We start from the raw sequence: 24914 nt of genomic DNA on the forward strand, positions 1-24914 counted from the left end.
AACAAAACCTGTACTTAAGAGTGCCCCACACTTAAGTGAGGCGATCCCCTATAAGGACTTCAAGGCCTAGAAATGCTGGATTCATCATCTGTGATCTACTCTCTCCCCTTTCCACCCCCAACGTGTCCAACAGAAAGACCAGAAGCCACTCTGTTCCACAAGGCTTAATAAATTATGAAAACAGCACCAGCATCTTTGGAAAAGATTTCAGCTACCTTCCTATCAGCCAGGAATGTTTTACAGAAGGAATGGGATCTCTGTTTTCAGTTTAGATGGAAAGATACTAGGAAAGTAGAAGCCAACTTGTAGATCTTACCACAATACCAGGAGCTGGTAATCAACTGATCCTATCACAGGGCCCTTTAGTTGACAACAGGGTCCCTAGTTCTGAAATAAATCACCCCACTAAGGTGCTACTTCAATAACTGAAAAAATTCCTCATCAGTTAAACAAAGGTCTAATGTGAGCTACAGCAAGTGAAATGATCCTTAACATTTTTTGTCAAAGCCTTGCTCCCTCTCCTGTTGTAAAACAGTAGTTAACTTTTTCAATTACATTCTCCTTTGAGAAATTGGCAAAGATGACGTTCTCCTTAGGAAAAAACAATTATACACATTATATTATACACATTTCAAAGGTTCCTGGAGAGCATCCTGAAATGTGGACTCTCAGGTTAGACATCTTCCTGACTCTACTAGTTCCAAGCTGGCCTCTTTCATCTTTTAAAGGAAAAACAACAACAGATAATGTTCCATGATCGTGCTTTCTTTTCCAAACACTGTCCTCTTTCCTCCATCTCTCATTCAAACTTCGCAAGAGCAGTCTAACCATTTTATGAGGACAGAGGCAGAAATGCACGTACGCATACACGCTCAGTAAGTCCACCGAAGCTCTGAAAGGGTATACAAACAAAACTGGCTGACGATAATTCCTCTAGGGAAGAGACTGAGCCTGAGAGACTCAAAGAGGAGAGAGATGCGTCTCACAGAATATCCTTTCCACCATGTGTGCAGGTCGTAATCAAGTAAGACTAAGTAAAAAAATTTAAAACTTTTACAATGGCAGGCTACATCTTTGCTCATAATTTCTGGTTTCCCAGGAAGTTTCTGGCATTCTAAATATGACTCCTGGTCCTTCTACCCCTCTGATGCTTGTTAGATTCTAAGTCACCAGGTAACTTATTTGAAAATCCAGTGAACACTACAAAGTATACTTCTCTATCTGCCCCTACACTGGGCAATGTCAATGTTTCGCAAACCACTATGACAGGAGTTCTCATAGCGTGACCCGGGAATCCCTGGAAGTCTACGAGATCTTTCAGAGTCCAAGAAATAAGAGTATTTTAACTCAGTCTTCCTTACCTACCCTCTCCCCAAACTTGTTCTTCCTGCCCTATTCCCCCTTGACCACTGTCCCAAGGGACTCACCCCAGAACTGGAGTAGGCATCAGCAGTTCCCACGCTCTACAATCATCAGGGACTCATCTACTAACTTGTCTTGATTGAGTCTCACCTTTTTATACCTCTGGGCTACAGTGTTAGTCCAGGCCCTCACTGCTTCTCTGGACTAAACTGCTCTAACTGCTCTCCCTGCTTCCAGACCCCACTTTTCCCAAATGGTACCCATTCTACATCCGACACCCAATCTGATTCCCACCACTACCACCAACTCACTGAAGTTTTCCATGTGCAACGCTACTGCCCTCAAGAAATATCAGCTCTCTTCAAGAATTTGTTATTATTATTTTGTTGAAGATAATTAGAGCAAATCACCTGCTGGATGATTTGATTGAGTACTTGGGACAGGGCCACACAGAATCCAAACTGTGGTCACAGCCACAGTAGTAGACTACCACGCACGTTCAGTTGCTCAGTCATGCCTGACTCTTTGCAACCCCACGGGCTGTAGCCTGCCAGGCTCCTGTCTGTGGGACTTCCTAGGCAAGAATACTGGAGTGGGTTGTCATTTCCTTCTCCTGGGGATATTCCTGACCCAGGGATTGAACCTGTGTCTCCTCCTTGGCAGGCAAATTCTTTACCCACTGAACGATCAGGGAAGCCCAGTATACTACCATAAACCAAGATAATTCATGAAAAGAAATAATGGCAGACTTATACAATTAATTCCTTCAAGGGACCATAATGCTCTTTATTACCAAATACATCCTATTTGTGTGACTAGAGAAATATGATGAAAGAACTGAGTCTTTCCAAGGTATTAGCAGCATTGACAAGTCAGGCTGAAATATAATTTGTTCTATACCAGATCCATAGTGTGAGTGAGCAAGCTGTAAAATATATGTCACATTAACGTTAGGGAACTTGAATTTTACTAGTTTTGTAGATTTAATTAATAAATGTTTCAGAATTCAGTTTAATATTTACACATCTGAAACATTAAAATAAATTTCTAGCAGGAAAACTAAGCTACTGAAGTTCTTTAAATATATCACGCACTGAGGATCACCATACTCTTCTCTATCCAATCTTAAGACTGTTCTCTAAGTATCTTAAGAAATTAACTTCCTTCTTAAAAGGTTAAGGATCGTTATTTCTTAAAACCTTGAAACATCTCTTTGGAAAAACAAAGCCTGCATAAACACCTAAACAGTATTTAGATTTTAGAGCAAAAGTCATTTTTAAGAGGCACACTCCAGAATCATGCAGTCCAATATGGTAGCCACTAGGCACATGTGGCTATTTAAACTTAATTAAATAAAACTACAAGTTCAGTTAGTCAACCACACTAGGCACCTTTCAAGTACTCAACAGCCACGTGCGGCTGGCGGCTGCAACAGTTCCATCATCACAAAAACTGCTACTGACAGCGCTGCCCTCCTAGACTCCACCCTTTGAGTGAGCTCCGAGGAAGCCACTCAGGACTTCAAAACATCAGCTCGAGGCTGATGACTTCCAAAGCACTCTCTAGTCTTCTTCCATTAGCCAAAGGGACTATGTTCAGTAACAAACTGGTTATTTTAATTTGACTTTATCAACTAAAGAGATGGAAGCAGGGGCTAGAAATAATTATGAGAGTGGCAAGAAAATCAATAAGGTACAATGTAATCTAGAATGGAACAGATTTCCAGGGTGAGTCTGAGACTGAGTTTGAGACAAACAGGAAGAGGTACTGCAAAAGCCTTAGTAAATATCAACTGAAAGACAATCTTCACTCTACTGTACCCACCAATCCTAGAAGAATTAAAAAGCATTTTTAAAGTTCTTCAAAAGGTATCTTTCCAAACATACTTGAAGATATTCACTCAGTAAATTCCCCTCTGATACAAAAGATATACTAAAATCAATATACCAGTCAATATAAACTATAATTTGTACTGTTTATAATTGTATTGCTTATAATTCAAAGTTTATATTGTTCTTTACATTTCTAATTTTTTCAATATAGAGTCTTTAAAAAATATCCCGTTCTGGAGTATGTAGCTGAAGAAAATAAAAGCACTAATTTGAAAAGATACATGCACCTCAATGGTCACAGCAGCATTATTTACAGTAAGCAAGACATGGGAGCAACCTAAGTGTATATCAACTGATAAATGGAAAAAGAAGATCTGATATATAAATGTACACATAGATAGACACACACACCATACACACCACACACACTCCAGAATACTACTCAGCCACAAAAAAAAAAATTAAAAAAAAAAAGAATGAAATTTTGGCACTGCAACAATATAGATGTATCAGGAGGGCATTATGCTAAGTGAAAAAAGTGAGACAAATACTGTTCCACATATCATTTACATGTGGAATCTAAAAAATAAAACTAGTGAATATTAAAAAATATTAATGTAATTAATGAACTTCAGCCAGTTTCACAATCTGACTTCAAAGCCAAACTCTACCTCAGATTCCTGTTTAAATCTCTTTTAATCTCTATATCTCTCAACTTTCTCTATACTGCATTATTACTTTAGAAAGACCTGGTATAGTTACTATTAATTACCCACAAATATGTTTTCTGCTTTATAGCGATATTTAATGTTGGTGTTACTCCAAAAGGGAACTTACTTAGAAAAAAAGGAAAAACTCCATTTTCTGTCTTAACTAAAATAAAATCAGATGCAAAAATAAGATCAGGGCCCCAAAATTCAGACAGAGCACTTTCAGAAAACGATAACAAAAGGCATTTCCAAAATACGTATGGTGTATTAATTTATTCAATCAACATTCACGGCCACTATAAACTTCTGGAATGATGTGAATAATAAATAAACATTCAGCAAACATTTATTAAGTACCTACCGTGTGCCAGGCTTTGGATTATATACATATACCAAAACAAAGCAAAACGAGAGACATGGGCCTTGCCCTCGTGGAGCTCAGTCTAGCTGCAGCAGACCGACAGCCACAGACCTCGTGGCCAAGCACCAGGGAGGCCTACGGGAGGAGGCCTGGCTCCGGGCGGAGGGTGCAGGGCAGGCTTCACAGAGATGGAGACAATGGAGCTGGGCCTTGGATGAGGAGCAGGTCACCAGATGGAGGGGAAGGGGGGAAGCACATTCCAAGCAGAGGAAACAGCACATGAGCAAGCAGAGTCTTGAAAGCACATGCCACGGTGCAGGATGACGAGCAGTCCAGCGCAGCTAGAGCGGAAAGGTGCACACAAACTAAAGAGATGAATTAGTTTTAGGTTTGTAGTGAACCGTAACTAGCAGGAGGTATATCTCCATATTACACTGAGCGCAGCTGAGCTGTGATTCTGCTAACAACGGGGTGCTTTGGAAGCATTCCGTTCATTTCATCAATATTTTAGCCCCTTCAAAAGATGTCCAGGACTGTTTAGAGTTTTAAAGAGGCAGTTTCAGAAAAATATATCTTAAATTTCCTCTTATATTTAAAAAGCAAAATAAACCCAGAATCAACATTTTCTTAAGCTGAAATCACACAGCTTCACCCCTAGTTACACGAGTGACCTAGTTACTAATGACCCTAGTTGCACTCAAGGTCCTAACCTGAGCACCCTCTACTCCTACCACTATATCCCAGCCCCTGAACACCTTCAGAACCATCGACACCATAGTTAGGTGGGCAACTTGGAGGCAATTCAAAGCATCCCTTTCCAGCTCTGCGTCTCTAAACGAGGGACCTGCCAACACCACTTTGGAAACCGGGCCAGGTAACTAACGCAATACGTGAGGACAAGTGCATTCTCACCTCCACACGATGCTCTTGGAAATCAAGCTGTTGTTTAAAAAAACAAAAAACTATTAAGCTAAATTCTGAAAAAAAGAGGGATATAAAGCAGAGACCCCATATTCTCCAGAAAAAGTAAAAGGCAAGGAGGAAGGGCGGCTGGGTCAGAAAGTTTCCCATGCGGGCCACCGGGCGACACCGTTCACTGAGGCAACTTGGTGCTTAGGAAGCTATAACGGGAAAAGGAAAAGAACACGCTAGGTGACTTCACGGAAACTCCTGTTTACTGCTCACAACACCACTAAGGGAAAGCTTTTATGATCCTAAGTTTACAGATGAGAAACCTGAGGCCATCAGAGGTTAATCAAGGTGCCAGTGACTGTGAGCGAGGAAGAGGCAGAGCCAGAGCATGAGCGCATGACGGCCTGGACCCACGGCCCGCCCTGCGACACGCAGGCTCCCGGTCCTCAAACACACACCGCGCTCCCAGGGGGCGCGCACGCCCACACCAGTCACATCCTAGAAAGAAGGTCCTTCCTCTTCCCTCCACTGCTTTCACAGTCATTGTAAGACAATCGTGTGGCAACACACGTAACACGTGTTTCTCTGAAATTTACAGGAAAAAAAACTGGGTGGAGGGGGTGGTTATAAGATTAGTTGTTTGGGGGACAGGGGGAGGTGGGCACTTTCTTTGGGGGCTTTAATACAATTAAATTAGCATAATTCAAATACTACTCATGTAAATTCTTATATATCATCAACTAAGCAACTCACTAAGGGTAAGAGCTAATGGAAAAATCTCCAATCACAGTATTAGAATGTGAATATTACTCCTAAAGGAATATTATTCTTCAATACCATCGAAAAGTCATAATAAAAATGGTTCTTTCTCAAATCCTAATCCTGAAAATTAACAGGGACATATAAATAAACTATGTGGTAAGGGTACTTGCACCACAATAAACTTTTGCCTCTTTATGGGCAACACGAACTATTTTAACGGGGGGCAAAAAGCAGACAATTAATATCAACAGAATATTTTTTGTCAACAGTCCCAATGGGCCCAGAGTATGATATATGTTGGCCTAGGGAGATACTGAAATGTTGTTTTCAACATCATTACTTAGGCTCTCTCTCTTTGTAAGCCAACTGCCAGAAAATTAATCAGATTTATTAAGTTAAACTGCTTTGCAGTGGGGAGAAGGAAGGAAAAAAAAAAAAAACAAAAACAAAACTGGGGCATTCAGACAACCAAAACTCCAGTGACACAAAACAACGTAACAGACTTTGGGGAGAGCTTCTGAAACAGCACCCATCTGATTAACCCACCTTATTCTGATTGAGAGGATCATTCCGCAGTCTCTGTTTGTTCTTCTGTAATTTACTAGGCATCATCTTTCCAGTTCTGAAGTCAAAACTGCTGAGGTCAACAGTATTTCCCAGATACCTTGCCAACTGAGGTTTGCTTCTGAACTTCTTACCACTCGGACTAGAAGAAAGATAACATTAATTGTACAAAAGGCAACAATATATACCCCAGATCGCTACCTAAACCTTTTCTTGCCTGCCTTTCTGCTCCCAATTAGTATCACATCATGGCTTTACATATGTTTATTTTTTTCCAAAGAAATATTAAAAGTTTTAAAGGAACATCTTAACTTCCTAAAGAAAGAGACAGTGAGTCTGCCACCTACCATACCACCCCTAGACACACTGCTGGAACACACAGCAGATGTGAATACAGGTTATCCCGCTGGCCACTCACCCAGCAGCCACTGACAGAACGCCAACCCAAAGAGCACGCACAGCACACACTGCAAATGGCTTCTATTTTACCCATTTTCCAGACTGATTTTTGAAATGCTTTTTTTCCTGTATTACATGTACACAATGCCAAGAGTAACTAGAAAGAACTTCAAAACAAATTGTTCTGATGTCAACAATTCCTGTTAAAAGCACACTTAGGGACTTCCCTGGTGGTCCAGCGGTTAAAACTCCATGCTTCCACTGCACGGGGCCTGGGTTCTATCCCTGGTAGAGGAACCAAGATCCCACAAGCCATGGAGCACAGCCAAACACACACACACCACACACCACACACCACACACACACACCACCTGTAATCCATATAACCTTTGGGCTACCGATTTGAACTCAAAGCACAACAGGAAAAAAAACCTGAATTCTGACAATAATAAATGCTGCCTCATGTTACTAAAAGGAGAAAAAACAAGGTAAACATTTGCTAATGTGTTTGTATCATGCTGACGTGACTTTTGTTAGCCTAACTCCTATCTGAGAGAAGTGTATCAAGAATAACTTACTTTTTGTAAGAAAAACTGTCAAAGCTGGAATATTACAAAAGTGCCAGAATTATACAGAGGCTTGAACTAAACTAATCTTTCCTAAAACAAAAAAATTTCCCATGTGGCACTAAACTGTAAGAAAAAATTCAGAGGAAGAACGCCCCAAAGTCTTATCTAATAAATTGTCTGACCCAAAATGTGCTAGAATAAACTTCAGTGAGCTATGGCACCAGAAGAGAATTGTGAGAATTCTAGAAAACCTTTCAAAAAAGCCAACATGTCATACTGAGAACTTAACCTTGCTCCAACTGACCACAATAAAAGAAAAATAATTCAACCCAGAGACAAAAGAGAAAAGGCTGGAAAACCAAGCAATTTACATTTCCCTGGAATAGCAAAAACTTCTCTCGGGGTCACGTCGGAAGCAACACACCCCAGTCTGCCACAGACTCCACCAGCCACCACAGACCTCAAGACAGCTGAAGATCGTATCAACGTTCTTTTTCCACAATCATATGACGTGGCTATTCCTGAAACACAATTCAAGGTATAGAATTCAGCCCACAGATGAAGATAACAACCAGTTAAGACCAGTACATAACAGAATAGAAGGAAGCAAGGAGCAACCAGAACACAGCAGAGGAGAGAATACACAGTTATGTGTAAACGAACTTCAACTCCCATTCTGGGACAGATCTCCAGACATGGTCAAGATCACGGAATAAAAGAGCACACAACCCTCAATACTGTCTAAATCTGAATCACCTCTGGCCACTGCAAACTTCATCCCCCAACCTGATCCTCTGGAGCATCATGTGTCGCAGCATCACTGTCTACCCAGCAATTCATCTTCTGGCTAGCAGACCACAAACAGTGTTCAGGGCGCCATGCCTCAGCCCACACGGCCAGTACCAAGTTCTAAATATTCAGAGACTCTTCAATGCTGGCACAACAGCTTGGCCTTCTTGGTAAAACATCAAAAGCCTTCCAACTGTTCAAATACTTTTTCCTGACTTTTTCCTACCAGACGTCAAGACACCCCACATTCTAAACTCAATGACACCAAAAACATGCCATGTACCTTTGACTTCCAGCTATGTCTTTCCAGGAGGAAGGGTGAACATAAGCAATATTCTGCCTATCATAAAACTATTAAATCCTCCAGGCCCAGGTAGAATGTCACTGCAACCGTGAAGTTATCTGTGATTCTGTAAGCCCAGTTAGAAATAATTCTACTATCCCTCAATTCTACTTTATTACAATCTACACATTTCCTTGATTAGTCAAACAACCCAAAATTACTATGTCCCTTATTAAAACTCTCAAACAAAACTTATATAGGCTAGTATTAAAGTAACTTCTGAGAGCAAAAATGGTGAAACAGGAGAGTGAAAAAGCTGGCTTGAAACACAACGTTCAAAACACTTAACACTAAGATAGATGGTATCAGTCCCATCACTCCATAGCAAACAGAAGGGGAAAGAGTGGAAGCAGTGACATTTTATTCCCTTGGGCTAAAAAAAAAAAAAATCAATGCAAACAATGACTGCAGCCATGAAATTAAAAGATGCGTGGTCCTTGGAAGGAAAGCTATGACCAACCTAGACAGCATATTAAAAAGCAGAGACATCACTTTCCCAACAAAGGTCCATGTGGTCAAAGCTATGATTTTTCCAGTAGAATTGTACAGATGTGAGGGTTGGACCATTAAGAAGGCTGAGTGCCAAAGAACTCAAGCTTTCAAACTGTGGTGCTAGAGAAGACTCTGGAGAGTCTCTTTGGACAGAAGGAGATCAAACCAGTCAATCCTAAAGGAAATCAACCCCAAATAGTCACTGGAAGAACTGATGCTGAAGCTGAAGCTCCAAAGGGCCACCTGATGTGAAAAGCAGACTCACTGGAAAAGACCCTGCTGCTGGGAAAGACTGAAGGCAAAAGGAGAAGAGGGAGGCAGAGGATGACATAGTTAGATAGCATCACCGACTCCATGGATATGACTTTGAGCAAACTCAGGGGAAGAGTGGAGGACACAGCCTGGCGTGCGGCAGTCCATGAGGTTGCAAAGAGTTGGACACGACTCAGTGACTGAACAATATCAGATGAAGAGTTAAGAACATGGTTTTGATTCGCAGACACAATGGGAACAGAAAAGTCTATGCTTATTTAAAACATTAATATATTGCCTGGAATTTAAAATACTGAACTGGAAAATTTTCTCATGGTTAATTTGACACTACGTAACAAAGGAAATACTACTAAAAAAAAACTTCCAAGTTTAGTGAAAAACTGGTAGAGAGTACCCTGTTATTATGTCACTTTAATATAATTACAATTAATTTTAATTAAGCTGTAATAGCCACACAGTCGTATAACCAGATACTCCAGCTACTGGTAAACAAGATTCCGCTGAACAACTTGACATACACGCAGAAGCATGTGCGCTGCACAGCTGTAAGCGCCGGTCTCACACGCTGCTGCCTTCAGAACACGGTACAGGCTGCCTTCCTGCCCGTAACTGCCAGAGCTTGCGCTCAAGGCTTTAAGGAGAGTCAACCTGGCTGCCCCAGCGGACTTCAAGACCAGGGACCTTCCTCTGCAGGAGACGAAGGCAAGCCCAGTAGAAAGGCAAGGCCCATGGGAGCTTAAGGGGAAGCAGAAATTCTGTCCGTCAGGTAGGGGCCGTCTTCACAGCAGCAAAACGACTCTGGAAGTGGCCGAGGAAGTCAAGGCCAGATAAACAAAATGACTGTGGGTCGCTGGAGTGACTAAGTCATCATCTGCCTGCTCTCCAAGATGGCTGCTGTCAGCTAACAGCCAGACACCCCACGACTTAACGTGACTAAGCTTTTATTCTAAAAGCATCAAACTGCAACTCAGGGAAATTACTTTTTTTTTTTTAAACTCTAGTAGACTAGTGAAGGATATTAGTCATTTTCAGTTTTCTCTGCCCAAAGCGATTACTTCTAGTCCCAGTAATGAAATACTAGTATTTCACTTTCAACCACAAAAAAATTCCCTACCAACTGCCCCCTTAATCTGCCTATCCTGAACCGACCTGTGATCTCACCTTTACTTGTCCTCCCCACTAAATACCCTGAAGAAAAGTAATTATCAATGAAAATTAAAAGCATGAGTTACATTTTTCCAGTTCATATAAGAACATTCCATCACTAGAATTATGTCTTTGCTTGTTTCATTTTGATTAAGCTGTTTAAAGCAAGTTTTTTTTTTAACTTTTTTTTTTTTTTTTTTTTACTGAAGTACAGTTGATTTAAAGCACTTCTTAAACCTAATTCTACCTGAGACGTTTCCAACTACAGATTATCAAAAAGAAAGAAATTTTATTTGGCATCTGACCTTCAAATCTAAAAAAACTTTACTGGGATCTCAGAAAGACTTAAATAACAGCCACCTTAACTAAACAGTATTCCCAGACTTCTCCGGTGGCGCGGTGGGTAAGAATCCGCCTGCCAAAGCAGGGGACACAGGTTTGATCCTGGTTCGGGAGGATTCCACACGCGGTGGAGGAACTAATCCTGTGCACTTCAGCTCCTGAGCCTGCGCTCCTGGGCCTGGGCTGCGACTAGGGCCCACGCACCTCAAGCCTAGCCTCTGCACAGAGCAGCTGCCACGCCGCGAGCAGGGGAAGCCTGAAGGCAACCATGAAGACCCCGCACAACCAAGCTTAAATTTTTTTTTAAAAAGAATACATTAAAAAAAAAAAAAGCTCAGTAGTACTCCCATGATGTCAGTCTATCAACTCATCTGCATCACCTTAGACGACTGCCGGTCTATGATTTGAGAATTAACTCTTCTGAAGACCCACTGCGGGCACGTGCAACTGCGCTCTGAAAATAAGTGGCAGAGCAGAACACGTGCTTTCATGGTACTCTGGAACACGGATAATCATGATGCTTCAGTGAAACCATTGTGAGGAGCCCAGAGGTCTGAGCAAACACAAGTATCTCTTCAAACCAGTCCGCACCAGGATGACCTGTGGGGACGGCGGCAACCAGAGCCGAGGAAGACGGACTGGCCTGAGACAGCAAAGGACGCTGTGGATGGCCACGCAGTTAGGTCGGGGCTCAAGACCAAGATCCAAGGCTCGCCACTCTCAAGGAACTTCAGGAAGGGCTTTTCGGGGGATAAGAAGAATCCTATAAGCTACAGCAATGGAAAAGGCTGAGAATAAAGAAATAATCAACTTTCTATTTTTTTTAATCCCTTTAAGTGTTCAAGTTTACTTGTTACTTACAAAAGTGTAAGAACTGAAAGAAAGATTTCTCTAACTTGAAACAACAATCGTCTCCAGAAGTCAAATTTTAGCTAATACTAAAACTCTGAAATTAAAATGATCTTTTTGTACCTCGGCACAATCAGAAAACTGCCAAACCAATTAATTTGAAAATATATATACCATTTTTCCCCCTCAAAACCACATGACACACACAGAGGAAAATCTATCTAAAGTCAGCCCCAGCCCCCCTCGACTTCTTTCCTCCTAAACTTTAGGGGTAGGTCTTTCCTAAAATCAACTGTCCTCAGCCCCACTCTACAGTCTGCCCCAGGAAGAAGTTACCTACTTAGTATCCTACTTATTATCTCCTATCTCTCATCAATTACGAAATCCAATTCCTTCGTAATCACCTTTGAATCCATCCTTCCTCTTCCATTTCCACTGCTGCTGCTGCTGCTAAGGCACTTCAGTTGTGTCTGACCCCACAGACGGCAGCCCACCAGGCTCCCCCATCCCTGGGATTCTCCAGGCAAGAACATTGGAGTGGCTTGCCATTTCCTTCTCCATTCCCACTGCCACTGCCTAAATCAAGTCTTCATCACCCCAAATCTCAACCACTACAATAGGCTGATTTTCTACTCACTAGTCTCTTTGCCTCCTAAACCTTCCAGATTGCTCCTCCTCAAATACCACTATCACCCCAGGTCCAGTTTAAAAGCCTTCAATGGACTTCAACCCAATAGCAAAAGGGAGCCAAACATCTCAGCCCTGCATCTGAGATTCTTTTTCATTTAATCTTCTCCTAACCTTTCAACCCTACTCTGCACTTCTCTTACCCAGTGACTTTTGCCCCTGCCACACTGGTTTATTCAAGTCTATGCTGAATCAACAGGCTGAATAATCTCGCTCTTCAGCCCTATACAAACCACGTCTTTCGCTTGGTCCAGCATTCATGTTGCCACCCCAAATTCCCAAGAGTCCAGAAACACTAATCCACCTCACTGTTGTTTAGTGGCTGAGTGGTGCAACCCCATGGACTGCAGTCCACCAGGCTCCTCTGCCAATGGGCCTAGGCAAGAATACCGGAGGGGGTTGCCATGTCCTTCTCCAGGGGATCTTCCTGACCCTGGGACTGAACTCTGTCTCATGCCCTGGCAGGCAGATTCTTTACCACTGAGCCACCAGGGAAGCCCAGTCCATCCTATGCCTCTTCCATAACACCTTAATAGAACAAAGTATGAACAACAGCAATTACATAAATAATCATGAATTGCCTGCTGGCTTCTCTTGTATTCTAGTTTGAAATACTGAGCTCTGTATAGCTGTAAAACGTCTACAAGTTTAAATTCTATCTTCACAAATAGCATATTGCTGCTGCTGCTAAGTCGCTTCAGTCGTGTCTCACTCTGTGCGACCCTATAGACAGCAGCCCACCAGGCTCCCCCGTCCCTGGGATTCTCCAGGCAAGAACACTGGAGCGGGTTGCCATTTCCTCCTCTGATGCATGAAAATGAAAAGTGAAAGTGAAGTTGCTCAGTCGTGTCTGACTTGTAGTGACCCCATGGACTGCAGCCCACCAGGCTCCTGTGTCCATGGGATTTTCCAGGCAAGAGTACTGGAGTGGGGTGCCACTGCCTTCTCTAAATAGCATATTGAAGTGCAGTTATTTAACAAATGAAATGACAGAATGTCAAATGTGCTTCAAAACAATGAAGGCTGAGTCAGGGGTAGTAGATTTGAGTGTGGATGGAACAAGGGTGACAACTGTTAACTGGATACTTGGTAGTTTTGTATTTAATTCTATTTCTATGTATGTTTGAAATGTTCTATAGTAACAATTTTAAAATATAAACATTGAAGAATACAGGCTAATTCCCCCTAAAAATCAAAAAGCAGTTTTTTAAAAATATGAAAAGCCTAGGCAAGTAAATTTAAGCATGAAATAATTTCCCTAACTGTTGGGGTGGGGTTTTGGGTGGAGAATTAAAGTATCAGTAAGGAAAAAATTTTATTATATTAACAATCTGGCTACTCTTAAGATGTGACAACATTCCATGTTTTCCTTCAACTTAAGTAATTAAGGAATCACCACATAATTTTAAATGGTATGAAAGATCTTCAGTAGAATTTGAATTCTGTACCAATCATTCCATAAACTAGTATTTATTTAACAAGAATTATATGCAAAGAGTATATGACTGGTAGCAAATTCTATTATCTCTGTATCATGGTTAAGAAAACAGTTAAAAAGTCAGGGTGGGCCACTAAAAAATTTAAAAAATGAATGAATGGATGTAGAATTCTCCCAAAATCTCATCCCACTGCCATAAGCACTCGCTTTCTGAAAAAGGAAAAACACTGGTTACTTTCTTTAAAATCGGAGAAGGCAATGGCACCCCACTCCAGTACTCTTGCCTGGAAAATCCCATGGACAGAGGAGCCTGGTAGGCTGCAGTCCATGGGGTCACTAAGAGTCTGGCACGACTGAGCGACTTCACTTTCACTTTTCACTTTCATGTATTGGAGAAGGAAATGGCAACCCACTCCAGTGTTCTTGCCTGGAGAATCCCAGGGACAGGGGAGCCTGGCGAGCTGCCGTCTATGGAGTTGCATACAGTCGGACACGACTTAAGTGACTTAGCAGATAAGAACACCCAAAAAAACAAACTATTCTTTTAAAAAGAGGCTAAGGGTCCCTGGGAAAGGCTGTTTAAAAGAAATGCACACACCAGTGTATACGTGTTAAAAAGAATTTTAAGTTCATTTATTCCCTGGTGGCTCGGATGGTAAAGAATCAGCATGCAAAGTGGGAAACCTGGATTTGATCCCTGGGTTGAGAAGATCCCCTGGAGGAGGGCATGACAACCCACTCCAGTATTCCTGCCTGGAGAATTCCGAAGACAGAGAAGCCTGGCAGGCTATACAGTCCACGGGCTCAAAAGAGTCGGACACAACTGAGCAACTAACACTAACTATCCTTGCTTTAATCTATGGATTCCTCCAAAATAAAAGGAACTATAAAAGAACATAAATATGTGTGTGGGGGGGTGTGTGTGTGTCTATGTGTGTGCACAGACAAACATATCCAGGAAGCAGGATGAAAGTCAAAATATTATATCAAAATAGTAACAGTGATTCTCTTTAGAACTATATAAAGACAGTCATTTCTCTTTATATACTCTTCAATATCTTCCCAATTTTCCACACTGAACATAGGTTATTTTTATAATCAGGGGGAACTATGGAATATTTTTTAAAAACTCTTATGAACATGTATAACCTAAGCTCTACCCTATTCACATTTCAAAATACAATAAAATATTGGGAATCTTCACGTAATCAACAAGCACATACCTCTATTTATGTTGGGTAATTAAGCGAAGAGATTTTACTGATCTGACCACCTACTATATTTGTTGGATGCCTTACACGTATTTTTATTTAATCTCAAAAAATTCCATGAAGCAGAATTCTTATCCCTAATTTATAGATGAGGAATTGGAAGCTTACAGAAGTTTAAAAATCTGTCCACATGAAAACAGTAAAGCAAGACTCAAGTCCCAGTCTTCTGATTCAGAGTCCCTACTTTTCTATTAAGCCAGGTCTATGCAAGAGAGTTTATGGACAGACCTACTTCAAACACAGTATTTAAGTAAGGACGGAAGTGAAAAGAAAGCATTCAGAAACTGCTATGGTAATCTGACATAGTAAATTTACAGTCTGTAGTATCTAAGAGTAAAAAGTTGCAACATGTATTTCATATGTCCACTTTTGTATTATATTGCCCATTTCTGCTAGGGGCCTCCAAAAAAGATCTTTCTTTTTTTTAAGAGATACATACATCCCTGCATACATGTTAAAAATAATTCTAAGGACATTCATCTTTGTTTTAATCTATGGAGCCTTCCAGTATAAAAAGAAAACAATTCCAAGATACATTATTCAAAAATCATCAAGAGGATGATGCTTTTCTTTCTAACATTTGTAAATCACTAATAATTGTTCCTGACAAATGATAAGTACTCGATTTTAGGATCTAATTTTAAATTACATTTACTATCATTTGCATTTACTTAAACTGCTTATATATAGTTCAGTTTCCAAACAAATAAGTTTGAATTTATAGTAAGATAAGGCAAAATCAAAAGATACACATATATTATTCAAATTTTACCCTATTTCATAGTTCTATTCTCCTTCCTTGAGAAGTTTTAGTTTTTAGGAAGTAAATTAAGTTAAACTTCATTTTCAATTTCTAGTTATTCCTTAGTGGCAATGGCAAACACCAACAAAAGACCAAGAGACAAGAGCTGCAAGGGGAATTTCTATCAAGTCAAACAGTAAGTGCATGAAAAAAGAGCTGATGATTTATTTCTAATTCATCCTGCAGGTCTGAGAAACCTCAAACACAAGCTAAAGTTTATGAATCTTTATTAGTCCCACTATAAAGTGTAAAACAAAAACAAAACAGTCACCATCAACTTTGCAAATCGCCTGCTTGTTTCATCAATTAAATTATGAAAAAAATCGTGACTAAATCTCCCAAGTGAAATTTTAAAACCAATCTGAAAAAAGATCATATATCAATTTCTGTTAGAGATTATTTTTAGAATGTATGTGTATCAGTTCCTTTTCAGCTAAGTATTTCCTTCATTACAGGTATTATGAGCCTCCTGGCAGGTGAGACTTTGCATGTCAGACTCTAAAAATCAGATGCAGGACAGATGGTAAGGCTGCAACCTAACAAAAATCCCTCTAGCGCATCACAAAAAGATGTGATGGTACAGCTAAGAAAGAAGTATCCGAGCACAATTTCCACCATACTTAGGCTCTATATTTCTACGTTATTTCTGGATCCAGGCTTCAATCAGAAAAAGCTAACATTAGTTTGATAAGAAGCATTATCAAGAAACTAAAAGCAAGGCAAACTTTCAATTATGCAATAAGCATTTAATAAATATTGCATATTGTTTCTTTCTCCAGCTAAAGGATTTTTTTTTTTTAATCTGTAGTACATTTCAACTGGGTCTCAATTCTGAAAGAAACTAATAAAGCTTTTTGCAGGAACTATATAAAACTACCTCATAAACCACACTGAGCCTGCAAGTTACAATGTGATTTCTTCCAATTTAAGTGAAAGCTTTTAAAAGGCTCCTTAGGTAATGTGTTGCCTATCGGAATATCTGATAAATAAGAGGGGCAATCCTAGGGTGAACAAGAAAAAGAGAAAGAAATATTTCTTAACAAAATGGTCACTTCTATTACCCAAGAAAAAAATGCTTTTTAAAAAAATTGGTCTGTAGTTTATTTCAACTGTGTCTCAACTCTGAAAGAAACAAAGCTTTTTGCTTAATTTATCACAATTTTTCCGCTTTTTCCCCCTTCGATATTATACAGAACTTGGAAGATTCTTTTGGTTCAATGGCTTCACTACAAAATAGGATTTAAAATGTACCCCTTGTCAACTTCAGGATGCAGGCATAACAGTAAATAAATACGTTAGTTTAGCTGTACCCCAAGCTTAACAAAGTAGATTAAGCATGAGATGTTGCAATACTTGAAAGTGAAAGTGTTAGCTGCTCAGTCTGGTCGGACTCTTTGCGACCCCATGGACTGTAGCCCACTAGACTCCTATCTATGGAATTCTCCATAGAATTCTCCAAGAATACTGGAGTGGGTTGCCATTCCCTTCTCCAGGGGATCTTCCCAACCCAGGGATCGAACCCACATCTCCTGCATTGCGGGCAGATTCTTTACAGGCTGAGCCACCAGGGAAGCCCAAGTCGCAATGCTTGAGCATACAGCTCAGGATCTCTCGAGGCAGCAGCAGTGCAGGGTGGTTTCGAGTTGTGGGGGGTTGAGGCACCCGGGTCAGAATTCTAACCCTGCACCTTCTAGCAGTACCTCAAGCAGCACTTAGCTTCCCTGGCCTAACTCCGCACCTGTAAAATGAAGATAACTGTACAGCATAGTAACAAAGCAAAGGCAAGGAAGTCCTTTAAGCCTTGTTTCGCGAAGTTTTAAGCGTCATATCAATGGGTAAACACTTATTCGGCATCTGTGTGTTTAGCACTATGTCTGGGGAATGGGGAGGAAGACACGTTCTGGGGAAATGAACAAGACAGTAATACAGGAGACGCCACATTTAACTCCATGGTGATGACCAGAAAGAAAATGTTACCAATGACAGTTCACTGAACACCAATGAGACTTCAATTAAGAACTGTGACCCTTGGTCCACTGAGCTAGTTTTTTCCAAGACTCTTCTACAAAGACTGTGTAGAAGAGTCTATATTTTTAAGACAAAAAAAAAGACAGACAGGCCCTATTTGAACTTTGACATCCTCAATGATTCAGAATTCATGGCTTCAAAGAGCATACCAGCCTTTCACAACAAATGAGATATGCCAACTTTTTAAAACCTATTTATATGTTCAGCCCATACAATTTGAGTTAATGAACTTGAGTTAATGAGTTAAATTTCCTCTAATTAGTCCTTAAATGTATGCAAAGTTTTAAGAGAGCTATATATTTATCTGACTGCTCTAGAATTGAGCCCACTATTGAGGCACAGGTACAAACACACTATCCACGTCATAAACGGAGAAACCACAGCCCTGGGAAATAAGTGACATGCTCAGGGCTGCGTCGGTAACTGCAGAGGTGGGTACCAACTCCAGACCTCTCCACCCCGGGCCCTGCTGCCTTCCCTAGAGACTCCTACCTTCAACATCTCACTCATGACTTAAAGCTCTCAATTATATTGCCTCTGAGTCCTCTTCTTTGCAGATCAAGGTGAAATCTCTTTAGTCTTTCATCACGCACCTACTCCCTGGTGATTATTTCAAATGTCCTCTGGTTCCATTTTATCTTTTCAGAGAAGTGATCAGGTGTAAATGCATCATAATTTGATACAAGAGTCAAAAACGGTTACTATTTTGTTTCCAATACCCAACCAGATCATACTTTATGGCAGCAGCTGTAGCTGTTTACCCTAACTCTCAGGCCTTTAACCTACTTATAACCAGTAGTCTAGAACCCAACAGGATATTGATACAGAGCTCAAAGAAAGACAACTGATTTTCAAAAAGGCATAAGGCAGCTACTAAAAGGTTCCTTTGCCCAGGAAAACGATATTTCAAAAAATACAAATCTGCAAGTGCACAGAACCAAAAGCTAGAAATGACAGGAATCAAGTAGACCAGTAAGAAAAGTATCGTTGAAATAATCGGCTCATATGATGGCAATGAACTTTTTCAGAAACTCTATCAATAGATCCAACACTTGATCAAGCCACACCCTTTTAGAAAACAAACTTTGGATGATAATATACAAACTGCCCCAGCACTACCAGTAATCCTGACGGAAGACATAACTACACTGCTTAACTGGCAACCAGAGGCACACCTTCCTATTAGAACCTGGCAATCTCAGGAAAGAGGAAAAAAAAGAAAAATTCTATCAAAATTTGAGGCTTTCTCAAATGAGCTTAATTTAAGTCCGATTAATAAGTGTAAGACACACCCTCTGTTAACAGGCACAGATTTGTTTAATCTCCCCAGGGGCAAGCTAAATAAGGAGTTAGCATTATTAGAATCTGTGCGAACAACTGTGTGCAGGTGTTCATAGTCACCAACGGAAGAGTTAACGCAACCTGCATATTAACAGATAATGGCCAGAACTGGGCGAGCTATTCGCTTTTTAATGAGTGGCATGTATATAGGGATGCTAATATGCAAAGCACTGACACTGTGGATTGAAAAATAGTGTGTTTGATGTTTTTTTAATTTGCCACGCCACGCAGCATGTAGGATCTTAGCTCCCCGACCAGGGACGGGAGGCAGGCCACCTGCAGTGGAACGGCAGTGTCTTAACCACTGGACCGGCAAGGAAGCCCTACGTGTTCACCTCTAACATGAGTAGGTAACTTCCGTCATCCATCATTGAAAGCAGAAGTCAAAGTCAGAGGAAGCACTGTATCACAGGCGTCACATCACACTGTCTGGGTCCTCCTGCCTCGTAACCTCTCAGAAGGAAATTCTGTAGTGTAACTGGGCTTTGTAGGCAGACAACCGACGACAGACAACACTCCCTCCAGCCCTGAACTAAGTGCATGGGGCACAAATCTGTCCGACGTGTGTTTTCATTTGGCACAGACAAAAAATAGCACATCATTCTGCACTGTCTCATAAAGAGACTTTCAAATTGATTATATCAGTTTTTCTATCATAAAATAATCTATTAACATAAAAAACTTAACATCAAAAATTGATGACACACCCATACACAAAGGTGAGCACACGCCAGAAGGAGCGCTACGGCAATCTGCCTTTTTGAAATAACTTTTCCAGCTGCTGCAAGAACTGCAACAAAAAAAGCTCTGCAAGAACCAAGTTAGTTTGAATACATCATCCCAAAACCAAACAAAGCATATCCCAGGAAAAAGTCAAAAGGGGTGAAATTCAAAGCTGAAGATGCTCTACTGAGAACAGACTGGTCACCCATTCCTCAAGGAGGTCAATCCCAGACACGGAATATTCTTGTCAAACATCGTTGGCTACAAGACATCAAAACAGACTTCCCTGAAGAAGTGTAGGCAAGCTACTCGATTAGAAAGAAAACAAAAGGCGCTGTTAATGGAAAGATGCACAACCGTGAAAAGCACTACATGAGACAAGCGAGCCTGAGAGGAGTAGCAATTTGCTCCAAAGTAACAGTACTACCCAAGTATAATTTAATATGTAATGATGGGGAAATACAAAACACGATTAGTGCCTTTGTATGTTTAAAATAAGCTTTCTAAGCATCATTTAAGATTTCAAGATGAGTGGTCTCAGATTAAACGTCAAAACAAACTCTAATAACAATACCACTTTCTTTTTTTTTTTACTTCAATAGGTGAAATAATTTTACTAAAATTCCTCATCCATATATTTGAGCAATCATCAGGAATGTGTTTGTATTTACATTTTATGCCAGTAGTGATCATACTTGGATGTATGTATACAAGTACACGTATGCACATATACATGTACAGATTTTTTAACCTCTTAAATCTATTTAAGAGTATTCTCAATTCATAAACATGGTATTTTGTGTGTGCATGTGTGTGTGTATTATAATACACACACACACACACACACACACACACACACACACATTTTTCCCAAGGGTAATGAATCAAACCTACTTGATGTCAGAAAACAGGAAATCCTTCCTAACACACTCTGATGGTTAAATGGCAGATGACAACTACTCCCACACCTCTGTATAGTCCCTGAAAATGACTCAATGAACCCACAAACGCTGCTCTCCAAGCCACTGAGTATAACATGTTTATGTTCTCTTCTAGAAATGGGACAGTTTATAAGAAAAGTTAGCAAATTTGTTAAGAAAATTCCACTGGTATCAAGAGCCACAGACCCTGTCCTGAGCTTACTGGGTCATCCAAACTAACGACACGGACAGCATGACCACAGGATCAAGCTGAAAACCTTTCATCGTTCGGACCAAGATTTCTCAATCCCGCACTTGTGACATTTTGGGCCAGTTAATTCTTTGCAGTGAAGGCTGCCCTATGTATTACAGAATGTTTAGCAGCATCCCTGGTCTCTACCCATTACATGTCAGCAGCATCCCCCTTCCATGGTGTGACAGCCAAAAACGTCCCCAGACAGTGCCAAATGTCCCCTGGGAGGACACACTCTGGTCCAGGAGCCTGAAAACTGACCACAGTGTCTGCTTCCAAAGGAGAGTGAATTCTGCAACAACAAGGGCGGTTCCAAGAAAACTACCGGCATCCCCAATGGTGACTTTGTATGACACTGCCCCGGGGATCCCAACAAAGTAACTAAAACCTGGTTTACTGTCATAGATGGCTCCTTTCTTCCACGTGTGCGTGATTAAACACTCTGCGATGATGAATCTGGGACGGGCTTGGGACGGCAGCCAACAGTAGCTGGTTTTATAGTTTCGATGAATTGCACCTTCTTTTAACCCTTCGGTGGACCAGTCATCCCTGGCAGTATAACCCTGTTTTCCTCCCCCTCAAACCATCACTCCCCGGGACCCTACCCCATGAAGACGCCCTCCGAGGGGCTCGCATCATTCGGACGCTGTGACTGTCACTGCACTGGGGGGTTGGCGTGGGGGGTCACCTCTCAGCAAAGGGCCCGGGCCTCCGATCACCGGGCGGGCCCGCCCCGGGCCCATCCGCTGTCCTGCTGACACCCCCCTACCCACGTCAGAGCTCGACTCCCCGACCCCGGGCTGACCCCGCCGCCCCCCAAGGCGGTACCTGAAGTAGTAGACATCGCTCTTGCCGGCGCTGAGCCCAGATTTTCGGATCACTTCCTCCTTCTTCCATCCGGGGGGGAGGGCCGGGCAGTCCATCCTCTTCCCGCTCTCCGCGGCCCGGGGTCCCCGGGGCCCTGGCCCCGCGCTCCCCGACGGGAAAGGGACCGGCTCCCGCCGGGGGGCGCCGCCGCCGCCTCCTCCGCCGCCTCCGCCGCCGCCGCCGTCGCCGCCAAGGCCGCCGCCGCCGCTCGGGGGACGGCCGCGGCCCCGGCCCCGGCCCCGTCCCCGGCCACGGCCCCGGCCCCGGCCACGGCCACAGACGCCGCCGCCGCCGCCGCCCCGGCCCGCCGGCTTCCACCGCCCCCGGCCACGGCCGCCGCCCCGCGCGCCCTCCCTGCGCGCGCCGCTCACCGGGGACGGGGCGAGCGCGCAGCCCGGGCCCCCCTGCTCGATGGCGGAGCCGCCGCCAGCGCCGCTGCCGCCCGCCGCGCTCTCCCCCTCCTCCTGCTCCGGGCAGCAGCGGCCTCCCCCCGGGTGCGCGCGCATCCAGCCCCCTCCCCAGCCGGCGCTGCGCTTCTTCCGTAACCGAGCCCTTGGAATCCCGGAGACCCGCCCCGCCCGCGGCGCGGCGCGCGGGGGACGCGCGCAAGCATCATAGAGCGGGCGCGCACAGAGCGGCCCTCCCGCCGGGGGGCGGGGCCTCCGCCACCGCCTCTCAGGTCCTCCGAGCGGCCCGGGCGGCCATCTTGTCCCCGCCTCCTCGAGGACACGCCCCCTCCCGCGGCCCCACCCACCGCGCCTCCGGCCGCGCCCTTCCGGCCCCCCGCCCCCACGCGGCGCATGGTCGAGGCCCGGGGCTGCAGGCAGAGAGACGTCAGGGGGCCTGTGGTTCCTTTGTTTCGAGTGGGTTACCCTCGCTCACGGTGCAATCTCACCTACGTCTGCTTCCCAGTTAATGAGCAACAAAGTGTATCTCTTATTTTATATTTACCACCTCGACTGTTCATTTAATGAACAGGAGATACCTTTTCCTGCCTCGACGTCATAGCTTGCCGGGGAGCTCAGGTTGATGGAGTGAGTTGAAGTGTCCTCATAGCAGAGTATCACTAGCCTCCAGAGTCCGGCTTTCAGAACTTTAGAATTCTGGATTGATTATCATCCCAGAACTTTGTAAGGCCATAGGAAGGGAAATGACAGCCCGGAAAGTTCCCTCCAGTTCCTACATGACCAGAATTCCTGAATCCACCTAGAATTGACCAAACTTCTTAGGATCTTTTCTTAAACTTATACTTCGTTTTCTAATGACCTTTGACAAATATCCATGGCCTTTGGCTTCGTTAACGCACCTTGATGCTAAAAGACCCATTTAATCTAATCACTAGCTTTAAGGAATCTGCGTGGAATTCACTTGCACCTGCCAACTATTCAGGAGTGATTTTTAAAGAGTAAAACCAAATTGATTAAGAAAACTGATTTCCATTTCAGAGGAGCACAACTTCTGTTTGTTTAACCTTTTGAATACATTATGAAATGTTGGGTTACTGAAAATAGTGTTACGCTATCTTCAGATTTTGAACATACAGGACCTAAAAGTTGAGGGCCAAGTTTAATGGATAGAAAAAAACTGATGAACATAAAGTAGTGGAAAATCTCTATTTATTTGATTTGCTTCTGGAGTTTATTAAGACAAACACCAACTCAAGCACACACACTTGCCTCTGAGCCTGACCTTAGACTGCTTTTAATGTCTTTGAGTTGAGATACGTTAAGCTATAGCTTCTTCCAAGAAGTCTGTCTAGAACTGTGTCTAGCAAAGAGTTGGAAAGTCAAGTTCTCAGGAGAGAGGTCAGTTCTGAAGATCCGCATTTAGAAGTCAACTTGTGAAAGTGACAATTGAAGGGAACCCTGCAAGTAAATAAGATCTCCAAGGAAGAGCATGCATGGTAAATTAATAATTAATTTAAAATTTAAAGATAATTTAAAGAAAAGAGAGGAATCAAGAACTGAATCATAAGGAACACATACATTTATGGCTCAGGTGAAGGAGTTAAAGTCAGAGATTTATGAGATCAAAGTTTGGATAACAGGGAATCCCCTGGCAGTCTGGTGGTTAGGACTCTACTTCCACTGCTAGGGGACAGGATTCGATTCCCAATCATGAACCCAAGATCCCCAAGCCATGTGGTGCGACCAAAAAAAAAAAAATTTGGATAACAAACACCCTGTAGGAGGAAGGGGTTGACTTTCACACTTAATTATTGAGATAATAGATGGGAAAAGATATACTGTTGGAAATTCTTACCTTTCCATGCTGTGTCTAACAAGGCTGTGGATCAAATGATGCAATGGATATAAAAACATGTCTAAAAGAGTAAATTACTATCAATTTAAGATAATTGCTCTGACTTCTACTACCAGATTGTATTTGCTAAATCCCACTAGATAAAGTAGGGTGCTCCCTTAGTTAAGAAAAAACTCATTTAGGGCATTTCAGAAGCTTTTCTGGTCAAACTTGAATTTTTCTGCTGTGATACCATAAACCAAAGGATAAAAACAAACAAAAGTACGTAATTATTCTACCACTAAAGGAAGAAAATTATCTAATTAAGAAAACATTAAATTCTTGCAGGGACTAGATTGACACCTAAAAGTATTGTGGATAAATGCTAACACCTAAGAGATAGATCCTTTTGTTTCCCTTAAAATACTGGACAAATAATAACCCTTTTATAACCCTGGGTGAATGCATTTTCTATCACCCTTTGAAGAATAGCAACATTGTCTTTCTGAGGCAAGAAAGCTGTGACCAAGTTTTTCAATTTTAATCTCTCTTACAGTGGAAAAGTTCTTGCTAACTTCACCTTATGGAAAAAGTGAAAGACAACACCAGAGCGGATTATGTATGAAATCTGGCCAATT

General features: G+C 42.2%; 1 protein-coding gene across 4 annotated transcripts in view; it reads right to left on the reverse strand.

Annotated features, from left to right (window-relative positions):
* Positions 1–22637, reverse strand: part of MBD2 (methyl-CpG binding domain protein 2) — a 67782-nt gene extending 45145 nt beyond the window's left edge. For 2 of the 4 annotated variants that reach the window (XR_008706837.1, XR_008706838.1), the window contains exons 1-3: positions 21997–22637; positions 6486–6645; positions 4266–4606 (exon numbers count right to left, since the gene is read on the reverse strand). Coding sequence is in view for 2 of the 4 variants with exons in the window: in XM_055559651.1 (XP_055415626.1) it covers positions 4343–4606; positions 6486–6645; positions 21997–22541 (969 nt within the window). In the remaining 2 variants the exon portion in view is untranslated. Of the gene's footprint in view, positions 1–2485; positions 4607–6485; positions 6646–21996 lie in introns of those variants that run through there. The other 2 variants (XM_055559651.1, XM_055559650.1) reach the window with 2 other exon arrangements.
* Positions 22638–24914: the final 2277 nt, after the last annotated feature.

The sequence above is a fragment of the Bubalus kerabau genome, chromosome 21, assembly GCF_029407905.1.
Source record: "Bubalus kerabau isolate K-KA32 ecotype Philippines breed swamp buffalo chromosome 21, PCC_UOA_SB_1v2, whole genome shotgun sequence".
Lineage (NCBI taxonomy): Eukaryota > Metazoa > Chordata > Mammalia > Artiodactyla > Bovidae > Bubalus > Bubalus kerabau.